The 12629-nt window shown below is 37.5% G+C and overlaps 1 protein-coding gene across 3 annotated transcripts in view; it reads right to left on the bottom strand.

Moving 5' to 3' along the window:
- Positions 1-1864: 1864 nt before the first annotated feature.
- The window catches only part of PPM1A (protein phosphatase, Mg2+/Mn2+ dependent 1A), a 30966-nt gene continuing 20201 nt past the window's right edge, over positions 1865-12629 (bottom strand). The window contains exons 4-6 of one of the 3 annotated variants that reach the window (XM_057381253.1): positions 10888-10996; positions 8263-8320; positions 1865-5917 (exon numbers count right to left, since the gene is read on the bottom strand). In XM_057381253.1, the coding sequence (XP_057237236.1) occupies positions 5888-5917; positions 8263-8320; positions 10888-10996 (197 nt within the window). In that variant the 3' untranslated portion in view covers positions 1865-5887. The other 2 variants (XM_057381251.1, XM_057381254.1) reach the window with 2 other exon arrangements.

Raw genomic sequence — 12629 nt, 5'->3', positions numbered from 1 at the left:
AATACACATGGGGAGTCCTGTCCATCTGYAAAAAGCCCACGCTCCCACCAAGCTCTTCAGAGCCAACACTTCAAGGAAGCAAAAAGGAATTTCAGCTTTGCCTCAACRTTATTGAGCAAGCTGAGAAGTGCAGATGTCATGCTGCTAAAGGCAAATGGTACTGCCTGACACAGCACCCACCCTTCAGATTAATGGCTGATTACACAATAGTAAGGACCATTGGTTTTATTTTTCTCACTCTGGAAAATAAAAAAGAAAAAAGCAGGTGCCTTGTGATATTTCAAAAAGCATTTGGGCAGGAATGAGTACAAGTTACGTGTAAAAAACTAGCTAGGCATAAACCACTCTAGAAATTTGACCCGTCTTCCCACTTTACTGCAGTTTTGATGCTTTCAGATTTTCTTAATTCTATAAAAGGCATTTTTTAACGTTAAGCCCACTTTCCCAACTCTTGTGGTGCAAAAGTTAGGGGGTTTTGTGGTCTTTGCATTTAAAGCAAGCCTCTCCCAAAATGTTTTCCTAAGACATCAWTATCATTCCTGCTCCCTTAGCCTGGGAGCAAAGACTTTGGAAGAATGCATACAAGAGATGGGGAAAAGAAAGATCTGTTTTACTGCTACTCAAAAGGAACATCAAACAAAAACACAGATAAAATGAGGAATATGCACAAAGCCTAACTACAGGTCAACAACTCTGACACAAACAGGAGATTAAAGCTCCAGACTTTTTTTTTTTATATATTAAGTAAATAATAGAAATATTTGTCRTTTTTCTGGAAACAAATTGTCAGTAAGAGACAATGTAAACTCAACTTTTAACATGTCCTTCTTTTTTCCTACTTGAATGCATTTAGTGGTCCATGATACTAAAAGAGAAGCTTCAAGTTTTCCTACAGCTTCCTGATCTCCTGTGAATGTGTGCCACAGCCCAGGTGGCTGCTACCTCATTTACAAAGCAAGATTATTAGGCAAAATAAGGCCACAGAGTGCTTCAGACATGCACACCTGGGTCTGCAGAGATCTACAGACTGTGCAAGCACCCCACAGAAAAAGCTCACAAAAGATTGGATTCTCTGATCAGTATTTCAGACAGGTCTGTCAAAATTATTTAACCACAGAGTGGTACTTGTAAATTCTGCTCCTTTTTTTTTTACAGCTTATAGCAGGAACCACGTTCATTTTATGTGCTACAGCATCCTGGAAATTCGTATCTGGAGCCTCTCTTCAATCACTTAGAGTTAAAAAACCTCTCCAGCCAGATRGAGAGTTTACACCCTGAACTGGTCTATAAAGGCTCAGGTATGATCACTGCAAACACAGGTAGTGGTAGGAACAAGGAGTCCCACTCATTATCTAGGAGACATTTTCACATCTGGTGAAGCTTGGCACAGAGTAACAATTCATTTTCTGCACCAGAACATCAGGTACAGCCCTGTAGCTCTACAGTTTTGCTGTTTCTGAACCTATACAGGGTACATTAGATTTGTATCAAATAATACTGTATTTGCCTAAGGATGAGGAAAAGGGCACTTTCCTAAAGGTTAGCCCCTTTCAGACACAGCCAAGTTTAAATACCAAGGAACTTAAATACACCAAGTCATTTGTGCATAAAAGCAGTTCAAGAAGGTGCAGGTAGAGATGAAGGTGAACATCTTGGCATGATGAAATCCTGATGTACATTGAACTAAGGTAAACTGGAACAACCATATCATTAACCTAATTGTGGCAGCCGTGCTGTCTCTCCCACAGGACAGAGCTACAAACCTCTAGAGAATGCAAACACACAGGAAGTTTGTCAGCATGGAACTCATATACAAGACATTAAGACCAAAGTTTGATGATTGCAGTTTAAAGAAAGGGAACATTTCCCAAAGCAAAATGTTTGTCCTAAAGTACAGAGTGGGGAAAGATCTGCAAAGGCTTCGATACTCCYTACAAAGGCCATCATTTATCTGGGTGTGGTTTCCCAAACTGCRGCAGGAAGGGTGGGGCAATCATTCCTTTGCTCTCAGTCCTGTCTCCCCACTCTCCATCTTTCCCTAGCACCAGCACCCCACAGCTGGATTACCAGTTTACCCAGCTGAAGGGCTTTTCTTTCTCCTAACTGCACACCCATGTAAGGACAAGCTCTGGYACAATAAAAGGCAGTAGGGGCAAACTTGGAGCAATGGTTTAGTCTTGGCATAAACTGATCATGAAACCGTATCCTTAGTTCATGAACTACTAAAAATGGAATGCAATAGGAAGTCTATCCTACCCCAGTGTATAAAATCAAGGTGGGATTCTTACCAGGGAATCAGTCAAATTGAAAACTAACCCCTTATTTTATTAAATCACCTTAAGCTTCCAACTCCTGAACTGAGCAAACCAGCTCAGACATAAACCTATACAGTGACAGCACCACTTTGCAATAAATAATGTAATGGACACTGAAGTCAGYTCACTACAAGGAAATGTTGAAARGATGAGCTTTGGCACCTGCATGAACTCTCAAGGTAAGTGTGACCGTGACTGATCTGCTGCTCAGTATTGACCAGGCACCTCGCTGACACAACCTACGACTGCTGCAGKTCAGAGCAGTTTAATGCCAAGCAGATGAAATTCCTCTCTCCAATTGACTCCAGCTCAAAGTTTAAATGAATGATGGCCATGCCTCAAAGTCGTGGTGGTGCTGCCCCTGGGTGAGGTGACAGCAAGCCCAGCTGAAAGGCTCTGGCTCTGTTTCTGCCCCAGTGTGAGTACCAGGGACYCTACGGATACAAAGGATTTACAAAGCCTTGCAAACCTAGGATCCTACTCAATGTGTCACTGCATTTAGTTCATCTAACATTGGTTTTAAGCACATTTTAGAAGCCTCTGTCTTGAACATATTTCAATGCTGAATTAGTGAGAAGTATTTGGAACAGTTGTCTATAAAGCAGTTACAGGTATTCTCCCAGAACGATCAGCGAAACATTTAATCTGACTAKAACAAAACTCACAGAAACCATAGCCAGTGAAGCTGTCAAATGTAGAAGGAAAACAAAGTTGCATGGCATACGAAGCAAAGTAGCTTTACAAATGTCATTTCCTTTTAAAAACAAGCAAATCGGGACCATCCTATTTGAACATGTATTTAAAAATACATCTTTTAACATCACACAATTTTCATTTTTGTCACACAGGAATCTTTTTCCAAGAGGGAAATAAATAGCACACAATACTTCAAAATAAAAATTGCTGCCTTGCCCCTGAGGTGCTAATGTTTTTAGCATTTAAAAAAAAAAGTTTCTGGTGCAAGAAGGAGATGCACAAAGGTGCAAAAGTGCCTTTTTCTTTTCAGAGCAGTGAAAAAAGTACAGCTTGCCTCTTTTCTAGGATGCTTTATATACTTAACTCRTTTATTCTGTAATCAAAATCTGTATCTAAAATGGCAGTGTTTATGCATACATCRTAATTCAGTGCTCTGAGCTCATCAAACCGCTGAATGTAGGCGGGAGAGAGAAAGGCCTGAAACGGGCTTTCTGCCACTACCCYCAAACCTACTCACATCGCCTGTAGCAATAGCAGAATTATTTTCTTTCTAAGCTTCAGGAGACCTCGTMAGCAGAAGCTTCAAAAATCTCCTTTGTCACTGAGACAGTTTAAGTGATTATGGTTTGAAGTATGGCTTTTCACACCACAGTTTTGCTTCCGATTTTTAAAGTTTAAAACTCAAAGGTTCCACAGTCCAGTTCAAGGTTTTGCAGTTTCCAAAACTAAACTTTAGTCTCTATGAAAAAAGAAGGACAGAACTTTATCTGCCCAGTCCTAAATTAAGTTTAGCTTTTCRCACTAATACGCCATGTATTATTAAATATGCTCGTTAATTAGGTGCCTGTGAAGCTATAACTTAACATCATTATAGTTTTGCACTCTACAACAAAATTAGACATTTTAAGCATTTATTCATAGGTAGGTAAGGAACTGGTTCTTTAAGCAAAAATTGCTATAAATTTATAAATACAAATAGTGCTTATGTTTTCTTCATTCATGCTTGAACAGATTACAAACTGAATACAATGAAGTTACGTTTAAGCACCCCACATAGACAAGAGGGATAAAAGAAAAGTTTGCTGGTATATACTATACTTAGTTCCAAGACACTATAAGTTACTTTTTCACTGTTCAGTGTTCCCTAACTCTGCATTAGTTTTAAGGCTATATATACAAATATGTGTATGTCAAAGTTAGGGAAAGACAAATATAGCAAAATGCATTGTACTACATTTTCCTATCAAAAAGTAATTATACACCAAGTTCTGATTCTGTTTAACTGCAGTAAATGTTACAATCTACTTGTTTTACTGATTTTCCTTTTGGGGAATCTGCCTACTAAATGAGTAAACTACATATTAAATACAATATTCTCAACCAAAAAGACAATACAAGGYGCACAAAACAGCAGTTTTGCAAACACGACTGACTTGAAAACTTAATTTTCGTATGCTCAATGGGAGAAAGCTAAGCTTAAATCAAATTAGTTTATTATCTTATAAAATTTTAAATTAGAATTTTAAACAACGAACAGTTAAATATTGTCAACATGCTATACCTCAAATCACAAGTACTGTTTAACCACTAGTCTCTCATTCTAAGTAAGTGGGTCAATTAAAAACACACACCATAAAATGTTAAAGATTGTCAGGCTTTGACAAATGTATTTTTATCAAACAGTAGGCAAATTCAAACCAATGCACATCTTCAGTAGGGAGGGGGAAAAAAAAAAAACAACACCAAAAAGCCTGAAAAAACCCACACTTGTAAAAAATAGGGTAACGGATTAATCCCACATCATCCTCTAGCATATGGCTATGTCTTGGGCAATAATCAAAATCCTTCCCATTTTAAAAATGGGCTACCAATTAATAAAAATATTCTTCCACAAGTAAAATATCATTTACAATGGCACTGACATTTTAAAAGGCAGGAAAAAAGGAATTACACATTTATGGGTAAATGTCTTGTTTTTTAAATCAAGCTTTATTGATAAAATGGAATTCAGAGTATTTCTCTTGGAACAGCAGCAGACCCAGCCAATCAGGATTGTAAAAATGCTGCAGACTCCTACTTTATGTAGAAAGTTGCCTTCGTGCTCAGTGATTAGTAGTTTCAGGTAAGGGTTAATGAAAAAAGAGGTGCAAGGAACCAAGGCATTCTAATCCCAAGATTGGTACATGTATGAACAGGATACTATTAATAGGGCATGATTTAACTCCCACTGAACTCAAAATCACAAATCCCTTCAACTCAACATGAGAGCAGGAGTGCGTCCAAGAAAATTATATACGTTTGTTGAAGAATGTGCACTACTCCTAAGTTATTTTTCCACTGCCAAGCAAAATTCACACTCTGTAATTTCTGGTAAGTTGCCCACGAGTTCAGCTTTCATATAAACCAAAATGTTATCTTTAACAGTTTTGTGCACCTCCTGAGCACCTAGCTGGCTAGGCTGCTGCTCCTTGCAATCCAAAACCACAACWTGATTTTAAAAGGGATATATATTGTTGCATCACACAAGCCAAAACATTTCTTCTAACCTTTATAGTGATTTAAAGCGGTTCATAATTAAATATGAGCATTTTGTACAAAGACAATTGCACTTTACAAAAACAAAATCATACAACATAAATTGCTGGAGTCTGATTTACAACATGAATTTATGGTTTGAAATCACGTTTACAGAAGTCTGTTTTACAAAAAAGATCAGTTCCTGGGCTAGATGTCGTACTGCTGTAGTCACTCTCACCAACACATCATATTCCCTTCTTTAATTAAGGTTGAGGATGGATGTTAAGAAGGGTCATTGAGGTTGGGCTGCACTTTCATTTGCAGGATGAAACGTGAACTCCACAGCTAGATGAGCAGTTTTACCACATATCATCAGTTGAGGCAGAATCCTTAAAGAAAAAAGAAGGAACCCTTTAAAGTCTGGAGTGCCCATTCTTGCAGCAGTTTCTGGATAATCCAGACTGAAAAGGGTAAAGACTTAAATCATTTCAGRAGTCTGTTTTCTTTCCCCTTTCAGAAACAGCTTTTAAGAAATATCTAAACCCCGCATATCCTTAATAAATGAAACATTAGAACCACAAAATTGCAAAATATGACCAAGCGTTTTATCAGTCCTGAAAATAATGCCCTTGAAATGTTACTCAAAAGCATTTCYAGAGCTTTTTTAGCTATTTCTTGAGTAGTTAGAAGTAACACAAAATGGATACACTCAGCTGGCAGGTGCRAGAAAAGAGCAGGATGTGCCTCATGCCATGTGTTACCACCATTACCATCTTTTGTGTTCTCAGCCCTCCCTCGCTGCATGGGAAGATACAGACATCCACTGACACCCTGTTATAGCTCAGAGCTATTTTAACACTTCTAATTTAAGGTTACAAAAGTGTAGCTTAGGCAACTGAAGGAAATCGTAGTTTTGGGGGGTATTAAAACCACAAGGGGAAGAAAATRAATGTATATAATAAAAAAATAAATTGAAAGCAGAGACATGCCGTGCTCCAAATCATAACTGTATGAACACTCTACCTGGCAYTACAATCTATCTAATATCTGAGTGTCCCTAGAATTTGGTCCATTTAGGCCCACAGGCAACAGCGGATTTTGTATAACTACCACAAGTCTGAAAAACGTTTAACCAATTCCTGGTTTAACCAGTATTTAATTTTACCACGTATTTTTAATCCATTTTCCTTCATGTCAAGCCTGTTTCCTTTCCCCTTGCTTAGACTGCTCCATATTCAGCTTTCCCTGCCAGCCTCATCAGGTGGGCACACAGGTTAACCACGAGCAAGTRGAGCCACAGCTCTGCAGATGAAGCAACAGCTCAATCAGCAGCACAGGAATCSGAGCAAACTGATGAAATTGCAAACTGATGAAGGTGCAGCCACCTTTGGTTGTTTCAGCATTACCTGCTCCCTTTTCCCTAAGCAATTAAGGGCCATAAAGGGCTTTTACAAYAGCACATCGTGGTGCTTCCACAGCTACACCTCCCCTTCATTACCGAGACTGCAGGAGGTAGAAATATTACTCCTCTTCAAAAGCACTGCCTTAGTGACTCCTTGGGGAGGAAAGAGGCTAATTAAGTCTCTAGCAATGCCACACATGATAATTTCTTAGCACTGAAGTTCTGCACCCTTCATTCAAACTTGCACAGAGAATCCATAACAAACCAGAGGAACAGTTGGCACGGAGGTGTAGTAAAAAAAACACAAACTGAAATTGCCCTTTGCAAAAGTACCACCTCCAGCTTTTCCTTCAAGACCAGAAGCAGCAGAGGAGAGCAATTATATGAAAGAGCAAAATGGTTGTTTCAAGAATGAAGAATAAAAGCAGCATGAGTAAAAATGCAGGAGCTGCTTGCCAACTATTCCATATGCAAATTTCTGTATCCCAGTTGCCAACATGATCACGAAGTTTGTGTACTGTACATTTGTATAACAGCAACATACCACAGAATGTATTTTGAAGGTAAAGAATCCTCTTTCAGACACTATTTATGAATTTTTAAGCTAAAAATAGAACAAGGACTGCCAAATAAACTAGTGCACAGTTGTAAAGCCAACGCACAATCTTTATGTCTGGCTGCATTTCACTTATGTCACATCCAAGCATGTAAATAATTTCTGCTGGTGGTTAAAGGATCAGTTTAACTGCTTTATGACATACAACACTTTTGGTGACAGAATGTTGTTTCTGGTGATCAAACTGCAACTGGAATCATGTTCATGTTCACTGTTTGGCTGTTTTTCCCCCCATACAGACAGCGGGTTTATGTCACTCTCATCACTGACATGAAAAAACCCAACGAACTTAACGTAAGGTGCTTTACGCTTTAAAATGTTTATATAGTCCATTTAGTAAACAAATATACTCTTAACAGTTCTGTTTAACCTTTAGATATAGCAGTTTTCTTCTTGATATTTGGGGAAAAAATGTCTCCTATAAAGATGCAGGAAAAAAAACCCACAGCTCTTTCCACCATTTGGCAGCACTTGGAAACCCAAGCAGAACTGAAATAATGAAATTCCAGAGGACTACTGAATTAACCCTACTGGAGTTTTAAGATTATGATCAGCAGAAAGCAGCAGAAAATAATTACAAAACACAGTCCAAAGAGCACAACGATGTTATTCCTTTCTTGAGGAAAGGGGTCTTTAACAGGATTTAGCAATATCTTTCTTTACAAAACAGCTAAATGAATTGGGATGAGGAGAAAGATAAGAGAAAGGATACTTACAGCATCATCATTCCTGTAGGGGTTCAGTCTGTTATACACGGCTTCAATCACACTCCGTCTAGAGCAAAGAAAGAAAAAAAAACCACAAGATTTTAAGGCTGTGACCTCTGTTATATGCCAAAATCAAATTCCTGATTTTATTTTAAAACGCAAACTTTAGAAGATTCCAAATTCACAGAACGATGTTCACRCAAGTTAGCTCTAAGTGTCCTTAAACATTCCATGTCCTTTAAAACATTTAGGCTCAAGACAAACAAGGCTGAATATTCCTCAGAGTTCAGCAGGAGAGGAGSACAACCTGACAGTCAGGTGAGGCTGAGGTGCTGCAGCTCTTGACTTTGAAAAAGGGCAGCAGGAAACTTAGTGGACATTGAATGTCCTGGTTRCTTGTGTGCCCAAAAAACACTGCAGTAGTGCCTCATGTATTATGGTACTTCCATAGGGGAACGGTGTTGTGCTATTTCCTGGACACACAAAAATTACATTGTGAAGCACCTCTTAGTTCATATAACATCCTGAAAYGTACTTTTCACATGCAAACATGAAAAAATCAGCTCTAGAATAGTGCTATTCTACAATGACATGCCCAATACTCTCCTACCATTTTTCTCAAAAGAAAAATTTTAAATGCAAATTGAAGTTTTGTAGGTGTATTGTACCTTCAGACTGAGACAAATTCTGTCTGGTAAAAAAACCCAAAAAATTAATTCAAGCATCTTGACAGTTATCTCCCTTTAAAAAAAGTACATGCTTAGCACATTTGAGATAGCTCAAAATGAACTTTCATCTCTGGGATTCTTGACTTTTCTAATATGGATAGAAAATGGATATGAAATAGATTGATAAAATATTAATATAAAATTTGCAATCAACATGCAAATGAGCAACATGTTTTTATTTAACACAGGGTAAAAAACTGAGTTAAAAAAAACTTGAAAACTGATTTAAAAAAAAGAACCAATAGGAGACTGAAGGAAGAAGCYGCTTTTGCCTTTCCCAGTATATAAGGAAACAACTTTGGAGGGAGAGCAGGAAGGAAAGAGGGGAGTAAAAAACAGGAATTACAGATTGGACTTTAAATGCAACTTTCTTCCAGACCTCCTTCTGCAGAACCAAGTAGGATGAAGTAGCAGACTGTGATACAAAACAAACTTCAAAGAACAACCTTTAAACTGCTGATGAATGCATGCAGAGCAATCACAAAGGAGTGCAAGAGAAGAAAAAAAGCAGATGACAAGATTCGTAATCATCCTGCAACACTGAAAAGTCAGGAACTACCATGTATAAACATCATAGTCACTCTAGTGAATGATTATAGGGCATGAAAGAAGAGGCTGGATTTAAAGCAATAAAATCAAGCAATTATACACAAAGTACACTGCATATATATGGATTGGAAAATTTCCCATATCTTTCAAGAAATAGATATTTTTGATTCTACATACAAGCAGGTTTCTTGGAAAGCATTATTTTACTTCCAAGTTGGCAAACAGTGCTTTATRTTACATTAACGTCCAATTCAATCAATATTTTAATGAGTCCCTATTCAAACTGGCATCACTAAAACACAAAATCCCATAGAAGTCGTTCACTTCAGCATTTCTTCACAACCATGATGCYACTGCTAGCCAAAGAAGATTAAGAAAAATCAATTTGTATGCTACATTTCATGAGTAACTGACTCAGTCATACTTCAACACTACAGCAACCAATTCTAAACAGATGCTATTATACATTAAATTGCCATCTCTTCTTTCTTAGTCAAACAGTTACTATAGGAACATTGTTTTGTAGAARCCACTTTTATCATCTTATAATTTATTCAATTTGTAATTTATTCAATTACATGCCTAAAGTCCTCATGTCTTGGTGTAACTATACAAAGATAATAGTCTGAAAGGCTAAAAATACTCTGTATCATATGTGCCCAATCTATTTTAATACAGCACAGGCTCATGAAGAATCTTTTGAATCAAAACACACTTGGTTTGGGGTGCAAAAAAGCTAAGCACATTGTTTCCTTAAAGACTGAACATTTGAGAAGCCACAGAGCATCACCACTGAACTCTTCAAAGACAAAGCTATATAAAGCCACAAATTTAACTTCCCACTTTTTTTTTGATAGACTTCTATCTCATTTTCAGATTTGTCACGAGCAGAGGGAAACAAAAGCAAATTTTTAAGCAATTACAACACGGCTTTAGCTACAGACAAGAAAATAAAGCTGCCAAGCAAAACATTTTATGCATATCACTTCTTGTTGAAGTGTCTAACATATCTGAGTAATTAAAGTCAGTGTATTATTTTCACATGTTCAAATGCAACATCCCCCCAGAAATCCCAGTTAATTACAAAAAACAGACATTCAGGCCACCCTTAAAAACCCTTCATTCCTTCCCCGAAACTACAGTTTGACATTTAATTTTTGCARTGATTCATAGTTAACTCCATTGTTAGGTTTGTCCTTTTCATCCAGAACAACTGAGTAATAAAAATTGGAGAACAGATCATCACCTTTTGTCCTGTGCCCCTCCTCCCCTCCCTGCCCYCCCCACTTTTAAGAGTGGCCTTGCAGTTAAGATCAGATTTAAATCAAACCCCACATGTACACTGATGTGAACTCACTTGCTTGCCAACTCCCCCCCCGGCGGGAGGTTTGGGATGCTCTCAGTTGCTAACGTACGCATCACGTGGACTAAGTCTGGCACTCCTTCACCCTGCTTCTTTATGATCTCTGGGAATCAGAAGTACTTTTTTTGTAAGTGCAGTCCAAATTTAACTTCAAAAGATTGAAACACTCAAGTCTTATAAAAAGGCATCTTAACATTAAAAAAATAAAAAAAAATTAAAGTGATAGACCATTCTCAACATGGTAATTGCTAACTTTGGTTCCATAAGGAAAAACCTGTAACAGATTTGACACAGATTTACTGTTGTTAACATGCTCACTTGGTTTTAGAAATTCACAGCTWCCTAATAACAGTGGGGAAAAAATCTTTAATGGCTTTCCTGTTTTACATTAGACAGAAGATGTAATATCTTCCCACAACATGCCCAAGGCACGGGACAGATATTAGCATCAGCTTTATTGCTGCAACACATGATGAAATATTATTGCTGCCACAGAAAACATARTATTTTTAAGAAATAAAAGATTAGACGTGTCAAAAGCAATTCCCATGGCTGCATGCGTATTAACCACTATTTGTACCTCACTGCATTACAGCAACATGCAAATTTGAACAACTATTACACATAAATTAAAAGCCAGGGACATGACATCTAATTGACAGTTTCATCCTCAACTCAGAAGATATTTAAATACAGGGCAGAAACTTAAAGCAGATCCACTCCAGCTTCTGGGTGAARAGAACCTGTACTGTAGCCACAGCCACGTTTTGTCAAGACATTMATTCTTTAACYTTATTGTTAGACCTGGTTGGCTTGKTTTTTTTGGATGTTTTTCTGTGTTTGCTTTTTTCACTTTTCTCCTCAAGTCAAAAGCACACAATTTTATTTGAATTCAAGACATTTCAGACCATACCACCCCTGAAGAGTCACTCTTTAGGTAAGGGTTTTATGAAGCTTAAAGAACAAGAACATTTTTTAAATGCATTTCATTCATTTCTCCGTAAACATGAGCTCTGAGAAATTGCAAAACATCAATTATTAARACCTGGTGCTGTTCATCTTCAAGTGAATACTGCAACATGCATACAATAATGTGTACATATGTGCACATCTATACATGCATGTATGTACATGCACACTATTCYTCATGTAATAAAGCATTTACATCGTTTGAAAGTAGTTGGAATTCATCAGTACCKCATTTGAAAAAACTCAAGCATTCAGATTTTGCTCTAAATTCCAGAAGAGCATACCAAGTTTCCATTTCATAATTTGTGAGATAAAGCACATTGAAAGCTTTTAAAACCAACATGCATTCAGTCCTTTTTAGTAAAAAAAAATCTAAAAAACCAACAATCGTGAACTATTTTTTGTGTATGTAACCGTTTTTCAGGGCCATGTGCGTTTACARAAACCATCAGCTCTGTTTTGCAGTCAGGCTGTGTAAATTATTTGCAAGGTATAGTGGAAACACTGCCTAGTCCTCAACCAGCATGAAACTCCGCAGCACAAAGCTTTAAACTGTTTACTTCAAAAACCTAGATTTTAAACACGTGRCACCGCACACCAAAGACACCTCAAAAACTTGCCATTTCCTCAAAAATCTAGAGCCAAAGTTCATTTTACCATCTAACATTTAGCAAACAAATAATCTATGAATCTTAAATCTGAATAAGAAGCCAAGATCTCAGATTTGGTTTGCCAAGTTCCTTTATTGTGCAATTTTGAACATCTAG

This window comes from Malurus melanocephalus, unplaced genomic scaffold (genome assembly GCF_030028575.1).
Source record: "Malurus melanocephalus ecotype Western Australia unplaced genomic scaffold, MMel_1.1 scaffold_502, whole genome shotgun sequence".
In the NCBI taxonomy this organism is placed as follows: domain Eukaryota; kingdom Metazoa; phylum Chordata; class Aves; order Passeriformes; family Maluridae; genus Malurus; species Malurus melanocephalus.
The sequence above is the reverse complement of the archived record's forward strand: the minus strand, read 5'-3'. Positions and strand labels throughout refer to the sequence as shown.